Genomic DNA, 23584 nt, shown 5'->3' with positions numbered 1-23584 from the left:
AGTGGACTGCATCTGCCACCTAACTGCCCACCCTAGTTGCTTATCTATGTCCACCTGCAGTCTTTCACAGTCCTTGTCAGAATTTGTTATTCCCACCATTCCCCCTACCTGATTTAATGTAATCAGCAAATTTTGATACTGTTCCTTCAATTCCTAAGGCCTGGTCATACACAGTAAATAACAGCAGCCTGCATGTAAACCCTTTTGGAACACCACTCTCCATGTACCCTTTGTTTTCTGCCCTTTAACCTCTGTGTGGCTGCCTTTCCCTCAATTCTGCTGTCATTATTTTTACCACAAGTTTCTAGATGAAAATCCACGTAAAATATGTCCAATGTATGTGCTTTACCAGTGCTCATTTACCATTACTTTAATTGACCCCCTGATTTGAAACAGGGCTGGTGAGTTGAGCATTTGCTACTGTACAACCAGCTGAAATATTCCTTCACGAGAGGTGTAGAACTGCTTATTAAAATTAAAGTTCAGGTGAAGCGAAAAACTGAGTGAGACTGCAAGAAAATTATCCTCTGCAGTGCTCCATGACTAAAGCCATTTCTCCACAACTGACCCTTGTTTTTTTGGCAGTTTTCGATACACTAAAAACGCTTTACTAATGGTCTCCGCACCAAATAGATGAACATCCTGCATAATGCTGTCAAGCCAGTTGCCCACTGCGAATGTTAATCTTAACAGGTCCGTAATTTCTTGGCCCTTATCTCACACCCTTTTTCGGATATCAATATAACATTGGGTTTCCCTCCAATACTTAGGTACAGCCCCAGTCTGTTACATGTCACCGGCTAGATACTATATAAGCAAAGTGTGTCACCTCCCACAGAAACCTGTCATTGTGGGCTTCCACTCGTGTCCTTAACCATTCCAGCAATGTTTGGTACAAGGATAGGGTGCGTGCTATAATGGTACAGGGTTGGGAAATGTTGCATAGTGTTTACAGCAAAGAAAGAGGCCATTCGGCCTAACTGGACAATGCCGGTGTTTATGCTCCACACAAGCCTCTTTCCACCCCTTTTCATCTGACCCTATCTGCATATCCTTCTATTCCTTTCTCCCCCGTGCTTATCCAGCTTCCCCTTGTATGCTAAATCTGGTTGTCCCTACAGCTGATTCTTGTTCCCACCATTTGCTTTTTTTCCTCTTCCGTTCATTACCAGCCGGTGTGCAGATCAGTCCAATGTCTGGACTCATACAGAAATGAATGGAATCACACTGGAGTACGTCTAGGTAGCCTCCATAAACCACATCACCAAAGTGACTCAGGATTTGAGAAGAGACCCAATATGGCAGATCTTTCTTGGTGGTGTACATGCGGCTGAATGTTTTTGCTTGAACTATGTAGGTGGTGGTGGGGGGTGGGGAGTACTTTATATTGTGGAATTATAATATTTTGTATCTTCACTATTTATTGCACCTGTACTGGGCAAAAAATAAATCCAGCACTGTACTTTTGAATAATATCAGCTGCACTGCGGGACCCTTTGGGTTGAGAATAATTCTGTTTAAAGTTGCAATAGTTAATGCCGTTGTAACAGAGCATAATGGTTCCTTCAGTGTTCGGAGTCTGACTTAAGACAAGATTTCAAAGATGGTGGGCAGTAAAAAAAAAAAAAGGGGTAAAGATTCAGGCAAATTTTAATGTAGGAGGTGCACCATTTATACCCATTTAATTCAAAAGAGCTCAGCAGATCCTTTTACATTCAAACTTTTCCAATTCTGAATGGAAAAAAATTGACTTTTAGACATTAGAATAATGATTTTTTTTTTTTTTAAATCCATATGGTAAGACTAGGAACATGATACCAGATGTGTTTATTTGTTCTGACCTACCATAAATCATCTAGTGTTTAAAAACAAAGAATGGAAGGTTCAAGGGGTTTGACAGAACAGCCTCAGGACTTCACAGTCACCTCCTGCCTTGGAACATTTTTTATTGTGGCCAAGAGAAGGATTACATGTTAAACGATGATATATGGTTGGATTTCTCCTCAAACATCTGACCAGCTAGAAAACCTCAATAAAAATGACTATTTAAAAAAAAATATATATCTGAAAGCACTAACCCTAACCCTAACCTTGGGTATTAGTCCAAAAAACAAGAGAGTTTAGCTGCCCTGTGATTGTCCTACCTCTCTCTCTCATATCTCATTTATGCTCAGTGCCACAGATGGAATGTATTGAAAGGGGATAAAAGACAAGCGGACAGGGCCGCACAGACCCTGCCCAGCGGGCCTGCCCTCTCATTTAGTGGTTTAAACCACCTTTCTCTTTTGGCCATTTTAACTTCAGAGGGAATATATGAGAATTCAACAAAACAGAACAACATTTGCGCGTGCATCACTTATGAGTCATTATACAATGCTGTGAATTCTGCCACATGCACTCTCCACACAGTCTTTCACTGTACACTTGATAAACCCGTAAAGATGGTAACAATTAATACAACTCGGGACTAGATGAGAGAAGTACAGATGAGGCAAGCATTATGGTGAATGATCCTAACTATGGTTTCAATCTCTTGACAGTCTCTGTTATATTAACACTCCATTATATTAATACCACTATGGTCAGCGCTTTTCTGAGCGTTGCTGCTCCTGAACAACACGTACACTGTTCTACAGGCTCTTCCTGCTCTGTACCTCATCACGCTGCTGAAATCAAGGCTCACCGTTCATTCCCAGGACGTCGAAAGTGTGGGAGTGCTTTGCCCTCTCAGCCTTCCCTTCCTCCCACAATCTTCAGGCTTTTTAAACCCAAACTTGGCACTCTCTAAGCACCACTCCCTGATTTACTTTATTTTCTCTTCTACACATTACAACCATTTGAACTTATGTCCTATATTAGATGTTCTATTCTATTAAAAAAAAAACTTTTAAATTCAGAGGCATTTTCAAAATAACTTTTTTTAACAAAAGAAATTGATTCATTAGCATAATAATCCCTCTCTTAATCCACATATATCTTATCCTACAATGTGGGTCTTCACCCTGCACATCTGTTTCCCATTAGTTTTTTCTCCTCGCCAATTTGTGTCCCTCCCTCCTGAAGCTGTTGACATGTTCCTGGCGTACAGTTGCCATTGCAGAGGTTGTTCTCCAGTACCCCAGCAGAGTAGTTGTTCTTCCTGTTTGGAGCCTTGACCTTTGAGTGTGGGCAGGCTATTCTCTGCAGTCGGGGTTGTGGCGGGGGCGGGGGGATGAGGCTGGAGCCAAGCCCAATACTGCTCTTGTGCATTTCCAGCAAAGGTCACTGGATACTGCTCGGCCCTGGGAATCTTGGTTGTGTTTTTCCGTTCTCCGCGACCCAGGGGGCACTGAGGCCACTGTAGCGCTGGCCAGGGTGAGATCCGCTAACCCACTGAGCCTTTGGGAGAGTTGCGATCTTGTACCCTTAACAAAAACGTAAACTACTGCAAGCAGAGGCGGCGGTGAAAATTTATGGAATACATTTTAGAGAGTGATCAGTGCAATTGTAAGTCCACTGGCTCATGTTAGTCAGTGTTAACATTTCAGCTACTCTAATCTCTTTGGTGGTTAACCAGTAATATTCTAAAAAGTTTATACTTTTAAATCATATGTAATATATAAATACAGGGTAAGCTTGCACAAATACCAGCCGGGAGGTATTTTAGTTGACATTATGTGTGTGTGTTTAGATCGGTGAGCTCGTGAATCCGCTCAGCACAGAGTGGCAGGAAGATGTGTACGCTGCCTGCTGAAAACATACTGAAAGCACTTTGTCCTTTGGGCAGATTCAGATGTACCAGCTGTCAAGACTTCTGCACGACTACCATCGGGATCTGTACAACCACCTAGAGGACAATGAGGTCAGCCCCAGCCTCTACGCAGCCCCCTGGTTCCTCACCTTCTTCGCCTCCCAGTTCCCATTGGGATTCGTAGCCAGGGTCTTTGGTAAGTGATGGTCTTCCTGTTCAGAATGTCATAGCTGACGTAGAACAAGCATTTCCTGCCAATTGGGATTTTGGGTAACGTTTTCCTTGAACACAAGCAGGCTTGGATCAAGAAAGGACTGTTTGGCCTGTCAAGCTCATTTTTGCTGAGACCGTCTCTCTTAGCATGGACTCCACTACACCTACCTAATCTCCTGAGGGAAAATTCCGTATAAGTGCCCTCAGTCCCAAAGGTAATCATGCAAAAATCTCGGAATTTGTGACCTTCCTCACATCTCCACTGTTCTACCCCACCTAGCTGGATCCCATAGAAAACATATTCCTTTCTCCTTCCCATTCCTTGGCCTGCTGTAGCGTAGGAACAATCATGTCCTGTGGGACATTTCATCAGCACAGTTTGTAACTATCCCGCTTGTAACTGGGCAGCAGATGGATCTGAACCCTGTGTACAACACAGCAGATACCACAATGAAAAATGGTTAAACATACAAATGGTGAAACTTCGCCCCTTTCCCTTCCTAAAGTTTTCCCATACTTCAAACCACCCCAGGATAGATAATTAGAAGCTGCTTACAGGCTTCAACCAGCCAATTTGCAATGATGTGATAGCCAATTCCAGCACTAATTGTCTTACCTGTGATATGTTTATTATTTTGTTCAGTGACCTTTTCAATAAGAGTCGTTCTTTCCAAATGCTATTAGCCTATCTATTGGTTTTCAATAGAATAAAATGAGCTTACGGATTGTTGGAATTATTTATTGATCTCTTATTTAGATCAGTTATTCAGCAGCATGGACTGGGATACTTGCCTTTGATCACCACAATCATAGAATGATACAGCATAGAAGGCGGCCATTCGGCCCATCGTGCCTGTGCCCAATCTTTGGACTACCTCAGTCAAAGCTCCAAATTCAATACATTTTAACAATTCAACATAGGGGTATTTTAGATGACTTATTAGCAATGTAAATATTACAAGAAAATGAATATATTTTAACATTAGTAGGTCAGGTGGGAATTTAAGTGACCCCCTCACCCACATTGGCATTGAGCAGTAAGTCGACATAGGAACAGGTGTAGACTATTCAGCCCCTCGAGCGTGTTCTGTCATTGAGATCATGACTGATCTGTGACCTAACTCCATATACCCGCCTTTGCCCCATATCCCTTAATACCTTTGGTTAACAAAAATCTATCAATCCCAGATTTAAAATTAACAATTGATCTAGCATCAATTGCTGTTTGCAGAAGAGAGTTCCAAACTTCTACCACCCTTTGCGTGTATAAGTGCTTCCTAACTTCACTCCTGAAAGATCTGGCCCCCAGTCCTAGGCTCCTCAACCAGTGGAAATAGTTTTCTCCATGTACCCTATCTGTTCCCCTTAATATCTTGAAAACTTCAATCAAATCACCCATTAAGCTTCTAAATTCCAGGGAATATAGCCCTAGTTCGTGTAATCTCTCCTCGTAATTTAACCCTTGAAGTCCAGGTATCATTCTGGTAAATCCACGTTGCCCTCCCTCCAAGGCCAATATATCCTTCCTAAGGTGTGGTGCCCAGAACTGCTCTCAGTGCTCCAGGTGTAGTCTAACCAGGGCTTTGTATAGCACATACAGACACTGTTCAAATTCTAGTGAGTCATCGAATCAAAATTGAACCTAGCCATATGACAGTCTGTTAAAATATATGGCATGTATTAAAATATATAAATTACCTGCCCTTCATTTCCAACTTAGCCCCAATGACACATTTTGCAAAATAGCAAATAACGTCTAGAGATACATGGAAGTTGGGTCATTTAAAGATATCGGAAGTATTAAGGCATCTTTTGCACTTGGAATAGTCTCAATTGAAAGTAAAATGGGTGATTTAGTGGGTTAAACACTCTTCTTTCTCCTGGGGCCTGGGTTTAAATGCAGCCCAGACTGAAGGATGAAAGTCTCCTTTATCCTATGGTTCTAAGGGTCCTATGCAAAATGAGTTCAGGCAGTTTCAACAAACTTCCTAATGGTTGGGGGTCCTCAACCCTAAACTGCTCATGACCTAGTATAAGTTGGTAAAGAAAGAACTTGCAATGCTGTCGCACCTTTCACGACCTCAGCATGTCCCAAAGCACTTTACAGCCAATGGTACTTTTGACGTGTTGTCACTGTTGTAATGTAAGAAACAGGGCAGCAAGATCCCACAAACAGCAATGTGATAATGACCAGGTAATCTGTTATAGAGATGTTAGTTGAAGGATAAATATTGGTCAGGATACTGGGAGAACTCCCCTGCTCTTCTTCGAATAGTGCCGTGGGATCTTTTATGTCCTCCGGAGACAGCTGATTCGTTTAGCATTTCATCCGAAAGACGGCACCTCTGACAGTGCGGCACTCCCTCAGCACTGCACTGGGAGTGTCAGCCTAGATTGTGTACTCAAGTCTCTGGAGTGGGACTTGAACCCACAACCTACTGACCCAGAGGCGAGCGTGCTAGCCACTGGCTGACACCTATGTATAGTCCCATTACAGGTTGGTGTGAGAAAGGAAAATGTCTGTTGTTGCAGTCGTCCTTCTGAGGTTGTGGCTTCGTCACATTATTGTGACAGAGTATTCGAAAACGAAGTTTGCTTAAAAGCTTCCACACACAGTTAGGACGCACTTGAATGTGTCTGAGGATTGCATTTCAGAACAATTGCTGGGTGTTTTCACTCAGTCTCGGCCTGTGCTACACGTGACCGCACAGCACCAAATCTGATAGTGGGAGCCTAACCTGGAAGCTGTTCCCATTTCCTGACACTTATCTCTCACCTCAGCAAGCACAGAAAAGGGAGGGGGTAAAATTTAAAAAAAAATTCCAATTCTTGAGGAATAAATGGAATGCTCAAAGCCAAGGTGCACACTTAATTGCAGTTTTTAGTCGGTCCTGCATTGCTCATTTGCAGCTGTGTCGTAGAAGAGGTGCCTCTCACTTGAGGGAGGAAATCAGAACGGGATAGCGGTAACCATGGTAACAGAAGCGGTAACTCCTCTGCCCGAGAGGGGCTAATATATGCTGTTTAGTTGCAGTTATATGGTGGGGTTCACCGTATACAAAGAGCTCTGACGTATTTGTACTTCTACTGAGCTGTGCATGTATTTATGATAAACCCAGAGACCTCAATGCATTTTGGGACTGTGGGAATGTGTCCTACCTCCTCTTGGCAACTGCCCAAGGTAGCAGATTACCAAGCAAGAATTCGCCACGTGGGGAATTATGAGCACAGGCCTACAGCTGACCACTCTGTGGGATAGTGTTGGAGGATTCTTAAGAACAGCCCTTGAGCAACGCAGTATTCTCGATTGTAGTGCTTGACGGTGTTGATGAATAATACTGTTGGAAAGTCATCACAGCTGTGCAGCTTGCATGTTTTCACAGGTAAGCTGCTCTCGTAAATGGCTCCTGTGGGACCTCCTTGGGGGAGCTGGCCTGTCTGGGGTCCTAAGATGTCAAAAAAAATCATACAGTATTGAAGTATTTCAAAGACCAAACAACCTAGTACTGATTAGAAAAAAAAACTTTCCACTTACCGATGAATAGATAAGAATTTTGGCTTGAAAGTGTTTGTTCGTATGAAGTGTTCTGACTAACATGAAGACTGTGGGTCTGTATTCTCTTTCCTTTTCCAAAAAACAGATATAATGTTTTTCCAAGGGACTGACATGATATTTAAGGTGGCTCTCAGCCTGCTGAGCAGTCACGAGACATTAATTCTGCAGTGTGACAGCTTCGAGAGCATTGTAGAGTTCTTAAAGTCCACCATTCCAAATCTGAGTCACACGCAAATGGAGAAAACGATCGTTCAGGTACTAACATCATCATTTAGCACTGTAAACCTGCAGATGTCATTGCCAGGACTTGCATTGTTGAGGCCTTTCTGAAGTTTTTAAAGAGGGTCAGACACGTATAAAGGATATCTCATAGCTAGTCCGATGATAGTACAAATATCTCCATGAATGTGATCTTAATTTTCTATTAACCTGTTTTATACAAGTCACAATTTGCAACTGCCCCCACAAAAAATGAATTAAAATGTTCTTTTTATCTTCTTTAGTTCCATTACCTGTATTTTATTGGTCATTTAAAATTGAATTACTAATCAATGATTTTCAGATTGAACCTTAGAATCATTTACTTTAGAGGAAATAGAATACCAAGTTTATGGAAATATAAAAATAAAGTATTTTTGCATTTTTTTAAACCAATAACATTTTTCCATGTGGGGTACTAGCTTTAAACTGAATACCTTTCCTAATACTCATAGCGATTTAGTGTTTTATCATCTCAGTGCCTGCCTCTGATATTACAAAGACACTGTGGTCATAAGTATAGCCTGGCCTCTTGTGTGCTGTTCCATAAATCAGCCTGTGGGATAATATAAGGCCGTTAACAGTTATGTATTAGCCCAAAGGAGCAGTAAAGCTAGTGTTACTTGTAATTTACAGACTAGTCTTGAAGTATTTGACCTCAAGTTACAGAAAGAGACTAAGGTTTATGACACTGTTGATCACTTCTAAGTAATGCTGTTAGCACAGTAGCCCTCAACAGTGATCAGTACTTTATTCAGTATGTTTTATTGCTTGTTTAATACATATCAAGTGCAGCTTTATACAGCACATTTATGTAGCACAGTTGTGCTACACTTAAGTGATCTTCTTTCCCCCCATATATTTGTCCAATCTAATAGCTAACATCTTAAAAACACTTCCATTCAGGATTCTGAATTGTTATAACACTTTTGTAAGTGGCTGGTGTTTGAGCAGGTTGTTTAACACATGTTCCTGATGACTCACAGAAGGTCCTGACTGTCAACCCAGCCCAAGGGACATGATTGTCAGTGGTACAGAATGTGAGTGAACACATCGAACTGTGTTCTATTAATGAAATAATTCAACACAAACTAACATCAATCGTTGCGTGTAAAAGATGTTTCCTTTCATTTACCCTAAGCTACCATAATGAAGAAAGTTTTAGATAATTTAGCCAGGAAGCGTAAATTATCAGGGTTTGAGTGACCCAATATCCCAGAAATGTCTTACCAACACAGCCTGTATTCATATCCTGTATGGGATACAGAAGCATCCCTATGCATTTCAGTATTGTCCCATCCTTTCGTGTATTATCTACCTGTACGGTTGGCTCCAAAGTGCTTAATAAAGGCTGTTTGAGATGCTTCTTCCAGTTCCAATCTGCTTCCAAAATATATAACTACGTTGGCTGCTTGTCCGGCAGTGCCTCGATTTTAAAATTCTCACCCTTGTTTTCAAATCCCTCCATGGCCTCGCCCTTCCCTATCTCTGTGACCTCCTACAACCGGCACGATGGGCCAAATGGTATCATTGTATGATTCTGTGAACTCTCCGATATCTTGGTGCCCCTCCGATTCTGACTTCTTGCGCATCCCCGATTTTATTGCTCCACCACTAAACCTTCAGCTGCCTAGGCCCTAAGCTATGGAATTCCCTCCTTAAACCTCTCTGCCTCTATCCCTCTTTATCCTCCTTTAAGACGGTCCTTAAAACCTACCCCTCTGACCAAGCTTTTAGTCATCTATCCTATATCTCCGTAGGGAGTTTGTGTCAAATTTTGTTTGATAACCCTCCTGTGAAGCGCCTTGGCACATTTTACTACATTGAAGGCGCTATATAAATGCAAGTTGTTACAGTATTGACCTTATGACCTTTATAATGGACTTTACAGCAGCATTCACTAATCCTCTCTTCACTCTTACTCTCATCTTCTTTGTCTTTCTCTATGTCTTGTTGCAATTCTCAGCCTTTTGTTACTTCTAGTTTATGATGCATGTGTGTTTTTCCATTTCAGCTTGACCCTCTGCTAGTTGCTATAGCTAGGTGGGTAGGTGGGATATACATGGCTGTTAATAGTACCCCTCTATGTTCAGTGATAGGACGGACATTTTTGTCAGTTAGATAAAATTTGTAAATGGGCAGAAGGATTGCAGACAAATTTGAATATGGGGGTGATAGTATTCACCCACAGTCCCCTATAATCTTTGCTGCTGCCTATATGATAATTGACCCCTTCCATATTACCTTTGGCCCTGCCCTAAACCTTTTCCTATTAAACACTTCTCCAATCCCTCTTGCTGATCACAACTCGGCAGCAAGAACCTCGGCTATGTTTCCCACCACTGAATAGAGAACTCATTCAAACAAATACTGTTCCCTACCCGTGACTAGCCCACACTTGGAGCACGTGAGTAAATAGAGGCACCGCAATTAAATCAGAAGACGGGTGGAACTTTCCTTACAGGTAACCAAACCTCCTGCTGGCTCTCATTCCTGTGTAGCCAACCATTCTGAGTGACCCAAATGGAGCCAAGAGTGAGGATTTTAAACCCCTTTCCCCATATATCCCAAACTTTTCCTAGTTTAGCTGGGTCCAGAATTTGCCTCAGGTTCACTCCGACACTCAGTGTATGCTTTCTGGGACGGCACACAAATATACATAGAGGCGAGCACTATTATTCTGAGTCCAGGCGGTCCAATCTCATGCTATCCTCCTTGGGCTGATCCTTTTCAATGATCAACAGATCTCACACTGGATGCAGGTTGATCGAATGGAACGTTAGCATTGAAGAGTAAAACCTTGGCCCAAAACTTGCCGGAACGGGCCATCACGCGGTGAACGGCGTGAATTCTATTTTTTTCTCACATTGCTGGACGTGCGAGTTGATAACGGGGTCAACGGTGCACCTGGGACCTCCTGAACGTCGGGTCCAATGGTCTATCTCCTTAACCAATGAAATTGAAGGATAGATAAAGAAACAGAGGGAATGGCAGAGAAGGAAATAGGGTGACTTAGAGTCAAATTAGGTACAGAAAGAGAAATAAAGATTAGATTAAGAGAGAGAGCAAAAAGAGACAAAGGAAAAGCAAGATTAAAAGTAAAATTTTAAATTTTAAAAACCCTCCAAGAACAATGAACTACCTGCCGGAGTGAGACGCCACAGTTTCGATTGTTCCCTTTCTGGGCCTCGCAAGGATGAGTTTCAGGTCAGGACCATAAATCACATCAATAACGAGGTCCTTATGACATGAAATGCCAACCCTAAATGTCAGCGGCGAGCCTCATTCGTATTTCTGGCGCAAATCCAGCAATTTCTTGAAACTCATGGGCGTGCAAATCATTCAGCAATTCGTGGTGATCTGCAACACACGCCGCATCTCTTCCTCGCCACCAGTTGCTGGGTTTTTTTCCACACTAATTATGGTGGGCGCAGCGAACTCTAGCAATTTCTGGGCCAATATTATTTCATTGTTATGGGTGCACAAGATTAATCTTAAATTTTTGATCAGCATATAGAGATAGTTTTACGATAACTTGTATTTAAGTTCTGCGGGCAGTGCCATAATCCAATTTTGGATATAGAACCGTGTGACAGAACGAGCTTCTCTAACTGTAATTCTAAAACAGAAACTCCTTTAGTTGCTGTTTTGAGTGAATTGTTTCTGGGTGTGTTGTAGGTATTTGAGATGGACATTTCCAAACAGCTCCATGCCTATGAGGTAGAATACCACGTGTTGCAAGATGAGATGGTGGAGGCTTCATCGCCCTGTGATGATGGGGATCGTCTGGAGAAACTGGAGAGAGCAAATTGTCAGCTCAAGAGACAGAATATGGAGCTGCTGGAGAAACTTCAGGTAACAATGGCTCCAACCATAAAATTGCTTCTGTAAAAGGACTAAATGATAGTGTCTCATGGTGTTAAAGGCCCTCTATATTTTCTGCTGGGCAGTTAGCGTACCGTCTGATTTTCATATTTTTTGCCAGGTCAATTGAGTAGACGAGGCCTATATTCTCTAGAGTTTAGAAGAATGAGAAGTGATCTAATTGAAACATACTAAATTCTTACATGATTTGACAGGGTAGATGCAGGGAGGATGTTTCCCCTGGCTGGGGAGTCCAGAACCAGGGGTCACAGTCTCAGAATAAGGGGTCGGCCATTTAGGACTGAGATGAGGAGAAATTCCTTCACTCAGAGGGTGGTGAATCTTTGGAATTCTCTACCCCAGAGGGCTGTGGAGGCTCAGTCTTCGAGTATATTCAAGACAGAGATTGATAGATTTTTGAATATTGAGGGAATCAAGGGATATGGGGATAGTGCAGGAAAGTGGAGATGAGGTAGAAGATCAGCCATGATCTTATTGAATGGCGGAGTAGGCTCGAGGGGCCAAATGGTCTACTCCTGCTCCTATTTCTTATGTTCTTATGTAATTAATTTTAATCCTGTCATGGCAGTTGCTGCTAAATATGAGCTGACCATTATTGATTTTCATTCAGTTTTTTGTGTTGGCCCCTATTAATCTGTACTGTCAAAGTTATTTTTGTACAAATGGTTAATCTCTCAGACAAGACAGCAGGCCTAATATCACTGGGCTGATGTTTACATATTGAGAGAAAGAGAGAGAGAAAGAAAGAAAGAAAGACTTGCATTTGTATAGCACCTTTCACGACCACCGGTCGCCTCAAAGCACTTTACAGCCAATGAAGTACTTTTTTGAAGTGGAGTCACTGTTGTAATGTAGGAAACGCAGCAGCCAATTTGCACTCAGCAAGCTCCCACAAACAGCAATGTGATAATGACCAGATAATCTGTTTTTGTTATGTTGGTTGAGGGATAAATATTGGCCAGGACACTGGGGATAACTCCCCTGCTTTTCTTCGAAATAATGCCATGGGATCTTTTACGTTCACCTGAGAGCGCAGATGGGGCCTCAGTTTAACGTCTCATCCGAAAGACGGCACCTCTGACAGTGCAGCACTCCACTGGAGTGTCAGCCTAGCTTTATGTGCTCAAGTCCCTGGAGTGGGACTTGAACCCACAACCTTCTGACTCAGAGGCGAGTGTGCGACCCACTGAGCCACAGCTGACAATGAAAGAGAGAAATAAATAAATAAATAATTTGCATCTGTATAGTGCATTTTATGTCCTCAGGAATCCCTAAGGCCTCACAGCCAATGAGTTCCTTGTGAATTGTAGTCAGTGTTTTGTTGAGAAATGTAGCAGTCAATTTGCTCATGGCAAGATCCCACAAAAAGCAGTTGAATTCATTGACAACTTAGTCTACTTTGATGGTGTTGGTTAGGGGATAAATGCTGTCCAGGACATGGGGAAAACTCCTTCCTCTTCTTCAAATAGTGCCACGGGATCCTTAATATTTTGAAAAGGCAGAAGGGACCTTGGTTTAATGTCTCATCCGAGAGACGGCACCTCCCAACACTGCAGCCCTCCCTCAGTACTGAACGGAAGTGGCAGCCCAGATTACGGGTTTGAATGCGCATGCTTCTGACTCACAGGGTGAGAGTGCTGCCAACCAGGCTAAGCTCAGCCTAGAAGTTAATGTTTACTGCCAGTAGCAAAATCAGAAATAAGAGGGCAAATTTTTCCAAGTCGAAACCCATGGCGACATACCTTGGCTGATTGGAAAATCGGGGGTGGTCCAATATGTGCTGGCAGCGGGTGAAGACCCGAAACATTTACCCAATAGCATGGTAAGATTTTACCACCTGCCCAATAGGAAAAGGTCTAGCCCAATAGTACTTCAAATTTAAAAATTAGGGTGATGTAAGATATCTACTAAGCCCTTGGTTGGAATATAAAACAAGGCTTTAATCAACTGTTTCACAACCATGAGATTCTAGTTACATCACTAGTTCCTGGTTACAAAAACGTCCTGAGCAAGCTGGGCCCACGCCCGAGTATTTATACTTTCCTTGGATGGCGCCACCAGCTGGCCACCCAGTGTTATCTCATAAGTCATTTCTACATGAATGGTAAGATTCATGACATTGGGTATGGTTTATGTAAGTGCTTTGGACCAGGTTAAAATGAATTCCACACACATGTATTTTCCTAGAGTTGGGGACTTGAGACGATTCCCTCTATCGGGGGTTTATTTGCTGAACCTTGCCCACCAGCAGCCCATAGTGATTCTAAGCACTGCCCGGTGTGGAACTGAGCCATATAGGAAGGTCCCAGATAGAGCGTTGATCTGTGCGGAGTTAGCTGACCACAGGTGATCCTGGGCTTGTGGGGTAAGATGGCGGGGGGTGAGGGGTAGGGAGGTAAAATCAGTCAGGATTCCCTCTCTTGATCATGATTCCACGACCCCTGCTATAAAGCGTACGTATGTGGAAGGCTGATGAAGATCGGATCAAGCTAGGCTGTGATGCCAGCATCCCCTCCATGGTCAAATAGCCTGCCAGCACGCCCGGGAAAGCCGCGCGTGAAGAATGGCAACTTAGGGGAGGTGCAGAGGGATGGCCGTGTCTGTGGAATTTCAGGAGAAGCCGGCAGAAAAGAGGAAGAAAATTAGAGGACAATTAAAAAAAAAAAAAAGAGGTGAATAAAGGTGCCAACACTGTATTTTGACCAGGAGTCACGCGGGTGCACACGTTCTGGTAAAAGGCCTACTGCTATACTGCCTGCTCTGCTTGTTCTCTGTATCAGTAATAAGCCGCTAAGCAGTGCCTTCCCACTTCATTCCACAGGCCACCCGCTTCAAAATACAGAACCTGGAAGCCAGCATTGAGAGCATCTTGAGCCGAGAAAGCAAAATGAAGCTCCTGATCCGCACAATGGAGCAGGAAAAGCAGACGCACTTAAAGACTATCGAACACATGCGCAAATATTTGCCCCCGGACGCCCTGTCCGACGGGGAGCTTCTGCCAAGGAAGAACTCGGGGCTTCTCTCCTCAAGAAAGCCAGAAGCGATGGACGAAGAGGTGGACAGTAGCAAAGTTAAAATAGGAAATAATAAGCCATGAAAAGGGGAAGAGCAAAAAGCAAGGGGAGCGCAGCAGTAGGAGCCCACTAGCCATTATGAGGAAAGTGCATGCTTTACTAGGCCTCTGAGCCACTACGTTACATGGTATGTGGCCCAGGAGCAATTGTATGAAGGCCTTTGTATTGTAAGTATGGGGAATGTAGGAAGTGTGGCACCCAAAATGTCCTTTTATTTTTTTTTATATAAAAAAACAACTTTAACACTCCTTCAGCTGGGTTATTCGAGGTTTAGTAATTTTAGCATCACGGTTGGAAACTGAAAAATTTCTACTGACTACAGCTTCTGTTGTATCTCTTGTACTTCAGCAAGGGGGAGCTACTTGATTATTAAAGCAAAAGAACATGGTGATGGTTCGGTGACAATTCTTCTCTTCCTGCCATATTTAGTTACCGGGGTGAGGACGGTAGTCGACTTGTTGAAAAATCATGTTGGTAAATGTCGGGGGGAGGGGGAAAAAAACTTGATTTTGGGAAAAAAAATTAAAAGAATGTGTTTCCTCTCCAAAAGAACAGCGCGTTTCTAATCCGAAACCTCTCTTAACGGTGGTTAATAAAAAATAATCAAAACAGTTCATTTTTTCATGACTGCAAATGGTTGGCTGCTGTCGAAGAAAGGGACAGGGCAGCATTTAACCAGCTCCCCTTTAAACACCAGTACTTGCAAAGTGCCAAATCCTACCGCTTTCAGGTCAGCTGGTGCCGTGGTGCGCCAGCGAATCAGAGCCTCTTCCCTATGCAACGTAACTGGCTAAAGTCCGAAGACGGACAATATTAAGAAAGGAAATCGAAAAAATTGGAACTGCCACTACCATTTCTTCCAACCATTGACCTCCACAGTGTTTAATTCTCCACTGTGTGCGCGTTTGTTATCAATGTAACCAAATCATATAAAGTGATGTCTGTATACTATGTAACGGTGCGGGTTCTGTAAAACAAAGCCTATTTTCTCCTTTATGCTGTCTGATGGTGTTTGAAACATCTTGCAACAGGCCAACTCAAAGAAATTCAAATAAAAGAAGATAACTTCAAACCGCTGGTTGTAGTGAACTGAAATGTATGGAATTGTCCTTATTTTTCAGACTGGTATCCACCAAAAATAAGTTATATTTTAATACCAATTGTGTAGCCATGTTATAACAGAATACACCGGTGTGAAGAGCATTACACTTGTTCCTAGAAGTGCCTCAAACAATCTGGAGTTTGCAAAATCATAGAAGCTTACAGCACAGAAGGAGGCCATTCAAAAGGTTAGTATGCAGGTGCAGCAAGTGATTAAGAAGGCCAATGGAATGTTGGCTTTCATTGCTAGGGGGATAGAATATAAAAATAGGGAGGTATTGCTTCAGTTGTACAAGGTATTGGTGAGACCGCACCTGGAATACTGCGTACAATTTTGGTGTCCATACTTAAGAAAAGACATACTTGCTCTCGAGTCAGTACAAAGAAGGTTCACTCGGTTAATCCCGGGGATGAGGGGATGGACATATGAGGAGAGGTTGAGTAGATTGGGACTCTACTCATTGGAGTTCAGAAGAATGAGAGGCGATCTTATTGAAACATATAAGATTGTGAAGGGGTTGGATCGGGTGGATGCGGGGAAGATGTTCCCGATGATGGGTGAAACTAGAACTAGGGGGCATAGTCTTAGAATAAGGGGCTGCTCTTTCAAAACTGAGATGAGGAGGAACTACTTCACTCAGAGGGTGGTAGGTCCATGGAATATGCTGCCCCAAAAAGCTGTAGAAGCTACATCATTACATAAATTTAAAACAGAAATAGACAGTTTCCTAGAAGTAAAGGGTTATGGGGAGCGGGCAGGAATTTGGACATGAGTCTAGGTTCGGATCGGTCATGGCCCTGTGGGTAGCGGAGCGGGCCCAGGGGCTGTGTAGCCTGATCCTGCTCCTATTTCGTGTGTCTAATTCTGTTAGATTCAGGAGATGGTTCTGTGATAGTAGATTGGCGGTTAGGATCAGATCAGCCATGATCTTATTGAATGGCGGAGCAGGCTCGAGGGGCCGATTGGCCTGCTCCTGCTCCTATTTCTTATGTTCTTATGGCCCATCGTGCCTGTGCCGGCTCTTGAAAAGAGCTCTCCAATTTAGTCGCACACCTCCGCTTTCCCCCCATAACCCTGCAAACTTGCAGAGTGCATACATTTTGTAAATACGCCTTTTAAGGCAAAAACCCTCTTCTCAGAGTAACAAAGAATGCTGAACAGGAGTGAGATTACTTCAACACAATGCAGGCTCCTTTAGCTCAATGGTGATGAAGATCAATCCTAAAGTAACAGGAATAACAACAGAAAATGCTGGAAAAACTCAGCAGGCCAGGCAACATCCGTGGAGAGAAAATAGAGTCAACGTTTCGAGTCAAACTCTTTGTCAAAGTGTTTGACTCGAAACGTTGACTCTATTTCTCTCTCCACGGATGCTGCCTGGCCTGCTGAGTTTTTCCAGCATTTTCTGTTGTTATTTCGGATTTCCAGCAGCCGCAGTATTTTGCTAAAGTAACAGGGTTCTGCTTGAACTCAACTCTTCTATCTATAAATGACGTATTTCGCTGGAATGTGGCTGTGAAATAAACCCATTTTAACGAGTTACAGTTCACAGGTTTTATGATCAAATGGTTGTCCTACTCTCCTAATTCAACATTATGAGGGGTTTTTTCTTGATAGAGTAGATAGGGCGAAACTGTTTCCAGTGGCAGAAGGGTCGGTAACCAGAGGACACAGGTTTAAGGTAATTGGGAAATGAGGAGAAATTTTCTGCACAGCAAGATGTTACTATCTGAAATGTACTACTTGAAAGGGTGATGGAAGCAGATTCAATAGTGACTTTCAAAAGGAAATTGGTTATATACTGAGGCCAACATCCCCAGCATCGAAGCTTTGACCGCGCTCGATCAGCTCCGATGGACGGGTCACATCGTCCGCATGCCCGATACGAGACTCCCAAAACAAGCGCTCTACTCGGAGCTCCGACACGACAGGGGAGACCCAGGTGGGCAGAGGAAACGCTTCAAGGACACCCTCAAAGCCTCCTTGAAAAAGTGCAACATCCCCACCGACACCTGGGAAGCCCTGGCCCAAGACCGCACAAAGTGGAGGAGAAGCATCCGGGAAGGCGCCGAACACCTCGAGTCTCTTCGCCGGGAGCACAAATCAACCCAAGCACCCCACCCACCCCTTCAACCACCGTCTGCCCCACCTGTGACAGAGACTGTAGGCCCCGCATTGGACTCATCAGTCACCTGAGAAGTCATTTTTAATGTGGAAGCAAGTCATCCTCGGTTCCGAGGGACTGCTTAAGAAAAAGGGTTATATACTTGAAGAGGAGAAATTTGCAGGGCTATGGGGAAAGAGCAAGGGAGTGGGACTAATTGGAGAGCTCTTTCAAAAAGGCACGATGGTACGAATCTGTGCTGTATGATTCTATGCTTTTTCTGTACCACATTATTTTGTTCATAGGAACACATTTTCTTCAGCATCTCCTTTCACCTAAATGTTAGAGGAGCTTCTCTGCAGGAGATTAGTAAATACACATTTTGTGTATTTTCCATATTCCTACTTATCATAAGTGATTAGTTTTCTTTGCACTAATTTTCTCCAGAAAGCCACGCCTTGTGTTACGACAGGTTTGTACAGTCAATGGCAGACAGACCTCCGGTACCCTGACTCGGTAACTAATCCTTATTTGTCAGCCTAGATCTGGGGTAGACGCAACATTTTGTTCAGGGTCACAATCCTGACCAGTGACTTGTTCAAGGGCCAATTTCACAAGCCCACCATTAAACAATTCCACGCGCTTATTTTGTTTCTCCAACTTTGACCTGTTTTTTTCTTTTGTCTGGCTAAATCCTGACTGCACAAACATCCTAGAACCAATGGGCTGTGTTTTGAGGGGCAGGGTCACATAAAGCAAAAGTGAGGAGGAGATGAGCCGCAAATGCCCCTGGACTGGACACTGATGGTTATCAGTGATTGCACCACGCCGGGCATCATGGCTGTGTCTGACCTTGTCCTCACCTGACGTCCACACACTGGCGTTTTCCAGCAGTGGTCACTGGATTGCGCTTAGGTGGCGGAAACTCTGGCTGATTCTTCCCCTCCCTGACCCAGGGGTGCTGAGGCCAAGGTGATTTGCTTTTTATTGGTTGGCTTAGGAATCATCGTTACATTTATTAAACTCAGGTGATCTGGAATGACTGGAGCAAGGGAGGTCCTTTGCAGGGTGTTCACTCTACCCTGGTGACAATAGTATTAATCTAATAACCATAAACAGAAAGAACGTGCATTTATGTAGCGCCATTCATGACCTCAGGCTGTTCCAAAGCGCTTTACTTTAGAAGTGTAGTGACTGTTGTAATGTAGGAAAGCACAGACTGAATTATGCCCATGCCAAAAACAAAGGCCAGAATTTTGTTTACCTGGGTGGGCCAGGTGCGGGTCTAATGACAGCGTTGATGACTCATTTTCAGCCGGGATATTTAAAGGGGCCATGGCCACATTGCATTTGAACGTTCACCTAGGATTGTGCAGGCACTGTATTGGAGCATTTGAGTGTTACTAAGCCTTGGAAACATGACTGCACCAGAGGCAGAGGGCAGCACCCAGGTTCTCCGATGACACTCGCCATCTGCTTGTGGAGGGAGTCAGAGCACACAGGGAGGTCCTCTTCCCTTCCGATGGGCGGAAGAAACCTCCCCAAGAGACAAAAGGAGCCTGGCTGGAGATAACAGAGGAGGTGAACAGCAGGGATGTTGTCAGGAGGACCTGGGTGCAGTGCCGGAAATGCCTCAATGATCTGATGAGATCAGGAAAGGTGAGTGCAAAGCCACACCCAACTTCATCCTGTTGCGCCTCTCATCACATCCCCATCACTCTGCCTTCCCAACCCTACTCCTGCACATCCTTACACCAACATACCTTGCACTTCCACCCATCTCTCTGTCTACATTATCACATCCCCATCTGACTAATCACCCATCACAATCACCTGCATCCTAATGCAATCATACCAACTAACAGCACACAAGGAGGCCACTTGGAATTGCCACCCCACTCCGTCATAGTCAACCTCTACAGATGTAGCCCATCCATTCCTTACACTCATCCCATCACTCTCAAACTTCTCTTCTTTCCCACCTTGCAGGAGAAGAGAGCCCAGAATAAGAGGGAGAGAACCGGAGGTGGCCCTCCATCATTGGCGACATTAACTGCAGCAGAGGAGGTCGCTCTGGAGGTGTCGGGAGTTGTGGAGCAGCTGGCGGTGGGAGACAGAGATAGGGGGACCTCTCAGAAACCTGGGGACAGAATTACATCTCATACAGCCACATGGTATTCAGCAGTCACTCATATAGGGATTGGTGTCAGCAGCCAGTGAATGTTCATCATGTGCATAATGCTATCGTTACCCATTCTTGATATGACATTTCTAAATCATCCCTTTAATCTCCCACAAGTCCAACAAGAGCCCCCCACACCCCTCACTGTCCAGGCGGAAGAGGAAGACGATTCCACAAAGGAGCCCCCAGCCTGAGGGCACATTGTCACCAGACCTAAGTGCACCCAGCACCAGTGCCGATACACACACCTCAGTGGGTCCCACGTGAGATAGAGTAGTGGTGTCACCTGGTGTCTCACAAGTCACAAGTGAGCAAGAGCAGATGGTGGAGACAAGGACAGCAGTGGAGACTCCTCGCCGGAGGGCACAGGACGCTCCAAGCTCTGCTGAGCTGCTTGCAGAGGCTGAGCCTTGGGGGCCCTCGAGAAAGAGGGCATTCCTGGAGGTGCAGCAAGAGGTGCAGGAGGCTTTGATTGGTTTTGCGAGCGCGATGTCAGCAAATGTGCAGAGAATAGAGGATTCCATCTCCAACATGAGCACCACCGTGTCGCAGGCGATGGCGACTGTAGGCTCTTCCATGGATAGAATGGCCACCTGCATGGAGCTGCTAATGCGCCACTCACAGGAGCACATGCTCTCTATGGAGAATAGATGGCAGAGGTGCATAGACCTCCTCTCGAGGGATGTCAAAATAGACTTGGGCCTTCATCGCCCCACTGCTGTGCAGCAAGGTGCCAGGGAATTTGGTGCACACATGCACGATGATCTTCCTATGGTTGCAGACAAGCTGCACGTTGAGGGAGTGGAAGCCCTTGTGGTTGACAAACACTTCTTGTGATGATGGGGTGCCTTCATGGCCACATGCGTGCAGTCGATGACACCCTGCACCCGTGGGATGCCAGCCAGAGTGGTAAAGCCGAGCGCCCGCTCAGTAACACTGGCGTTATCAGTGGCAAAGTTGACTTGTCAAACAGGGCATCGGTGATCTGTGTGATGCATCGGTGGGTGGCCGACTGCGAGATGCCGCAAATGTCCGCTGCAGATCCCTGGAAGGAGCCTGAGGCGAAGAAGTTGAGGGCGCTGGTGACTTTGACAGCCACTGGTAAGGCACGTCCACCCGGTCCTCTGGGCTTCAGGTCTGGTTCCAGTAAGCTGCAAATGTCTGCGACAACCTGGCGTGATAGCCTGAGCCTCCTTTGGCACTGCTGCTCAGTCATGTTGAGGAAGCTCATCCTCTGCCTGTATAAATGTAAGAAGTCACACAACACCAGGTTATAGTCCAACAGTTTTATTTGAAATCACAAGCTTTCGGAGCGCTGCTCCTTCATCAGGTGAAGTGGAGAGATGCCTATAGACACAGATTATATAGTCAGAGAATAATGCCAGATGATTACAGGTAATCTTTCTAACTGCCATTTATCACACCTCGGCAGAGAGATAATCACAGCAATCAAAGGTGTGAATGGTGTCCAAAACAGGTCAGTCAGGAAAACATTACATCAAAGAACAATGAGGTGGGGTCACAAGGGGTAAAATGTTGCAGATGCTGGGGTCTGTATGAAAAACAAAAAACAGACAAAAAACATTTTCTTTGCTGGAAATCACAGCAGGTCCGGCCGACCACCCACCAGGTACATGGTACATACTCATGTGACTCAGCCAACGTTGTCTACCTCATACATTGCAGGAAAGGATGCCCCGGAGCATGGTACATCGGCAAGACCATGCAGACACTGCGACAACAGATGAACGGACACCGCGCAACAATCGCCAGGCAGGAGTGTTCCCTCCCAGTCGGGGAACACTTCAGCAGTCAAGGACATTCAGCCTCCGATCTTCGGGTAAGCATTCTCCAAGGCGGCCTTCGAGACACAAGACAACGCAAAATCATCGAGCAGAAACTGATAGACAAGTTCTGCACTCATGAGGATGGCCTCAACCGGGATCTTGGGTTCATGTCATGCTACATGTAACCCCACCTGACATAGGGTCATCCAGACTCGAGTCAGCATTGGCTTGTTCTCTCTACACAGATGCGGCTGGACCTGCTGTGATTTCCAGCAAAGAAAATGTTTTTTGTTTGTTTTTCATACAGACCCCAGCATCTGCAACATTTTACCCCTTGTGACCCCACCTCATTGTTCTTTGATGTAATGTTTTCCTGACTGACCTGTTTGGACACCATTCACACCTTTGATTGCTGTGATTATCTCTCTGCCGAGGTGTGATAAATGGCAGTTAGAAAGATTACCTGTAATCATCTGGCGTTATTCTCTGACTATATAATCTGTGTCTATAGGCATCTCTCCACTTCACTTGACAAAGGAGCAGCGCTCCGAAAGCTTGTGATTTCAAATAAAACTGTTGGACTATAACCTGGTGTTGTGTGACTTCTTACATTTGTCCACCCCAGTCCAACACCGGCATCTCCACACCAATCTGCCTGTATACCGTGTTGGGGGTATCGCCTCCGACGTGGTGCAGACCTGCGCTGATGCCCTCTGCCCTGTGCAGCATCAGGTGGTTGAGGAGAAGGTTGGTGGTGGTGTTGTTGGTGCTGCTGATGTGCCTGGTGCTGCTGGTGTTGGGGCTCATTGTGGTCCGATTCTGAGGACCAAGGTGAAACAGTATAAACAGCACCCATGCTGATGTAATAGAAGGCAGGTCAAGTAGAGATGAGAGAAGCAACCTGTCAGTGGTGTGATAGGTTGTACCAATGAGGTGGCAGTGGTTCCCCAATTTGCTGAAAACACTTGCAACATCTAGAAAGCTAAATCTGTGCTGACAATGCAGTCAGCAACAACATCTGCCTTAGGAAAGTAACCAGGGCCGCGATTTCGCAAACCGTGTCGGGTCCGGTGCGGCTGTAGCAGACAGTGGCCGCAAAGCCCACTGCTGTCTTCATCCCGCCTCCTCCGAGTGATTTAGCCCTGATTGGGCTTGTTAAGCCAGTCCTGCGCGGTTCCCGGCCAATTAAAAGGAAGCGGGTCTGATGACGTCATCTGATGACACGTCATCAGCCGGTTTCCTTAAAGGGGCCATGTCCACATTGACTTTGACAGTTGTGCTGTCAGTGTTCTACAACATCACGGTGCTGCAAACACTGACAAGCACTGCACAAAGGTGCACAGCTGCAGCCAGGGTCTCCCATTACTCACTCCATCTGCTTATGGAGGGAGTCACAGCACACAGGGAGGTTCTCTTCCCTTCCAATGAGTGGAAGACAACTCCCCAGGACACCAACACAGCCTGGTGGCACATTGCAGAGGAGGGCACAAGCAGGGATGTCGTCAGTAGGACCAGGCTGCAGTGGTGCAAACCTTTCAATGATCTCAGTAGATCACGAAACGTTACTGCAAAGCCACACTCAACCTCATCACTCTGTCTTCCCTACCCTCCTCCTGCACATCCTTACACCAACTTACCTTGCACCTCCACCCATCCCTCTATCTCCATTATCACTTCCCCATCTCACTAGCCA

General features: G+C 44.8%; 1 protein-coding gene across 6 annotated transcripts in view; it reads left to right on the top strand.

Annotated features, from left to right (window-relative positions):
- tbc1d4 (TBC1 domain family, member 4) overlaps positions 1–15805 on the top strand; it is a 318286-nt gene extending 302481 nt beyond the window's left edge. For 4 of the 6 annotated variants that reach the window (XM_085998495.1, XM_085998496.1, XM_085998494.1 and 1 more), the window contains 4 exons: positions 3767–3926; positions 7585–7754; positions 11436–11612; positions 14464–15805. In XM_085998495.1, the coding sequence (XP_085854621.1) occupies positions 3767–3926; positions 7585–7754; positions 11436–11612; positions 14464–14739 (783 nt within the window). In that variant the 3' untranslated portion in view covers positions 14740–15805. Of the gene's footprint in view, positions 1–3766; positions 3927–7584; positions 7755–11435; positions 11613–14463 lie in introns of those variants that run through there. The other 2 variants (XR_015079695.1, XM_085998498.1) reach the window with 2 other exon arrangements.
- Positions 15806–23584: the final 7779 nt, after the last annotated feature.

This window comes from Somniosus microcephalus, chromosome 10 (genome assembly GCF_052327205.1).
Source record: "Somniosus microcephalus isolate GS21.2 chromosome 10, FLI_Smic_1.0, whole genome shotgun sequence".
Taxonomy (NCBI): Eukaryota; Metazoa; Chordata; class Chondrichthyes; order Squaliformes; family Somniosidae; genus Somniosus; species Somniosus microcephalus.
Note: the sequence above shows the minus strand (reverse complement) of the source record. Positions and strands in the feature narration are given on the sequence as shown.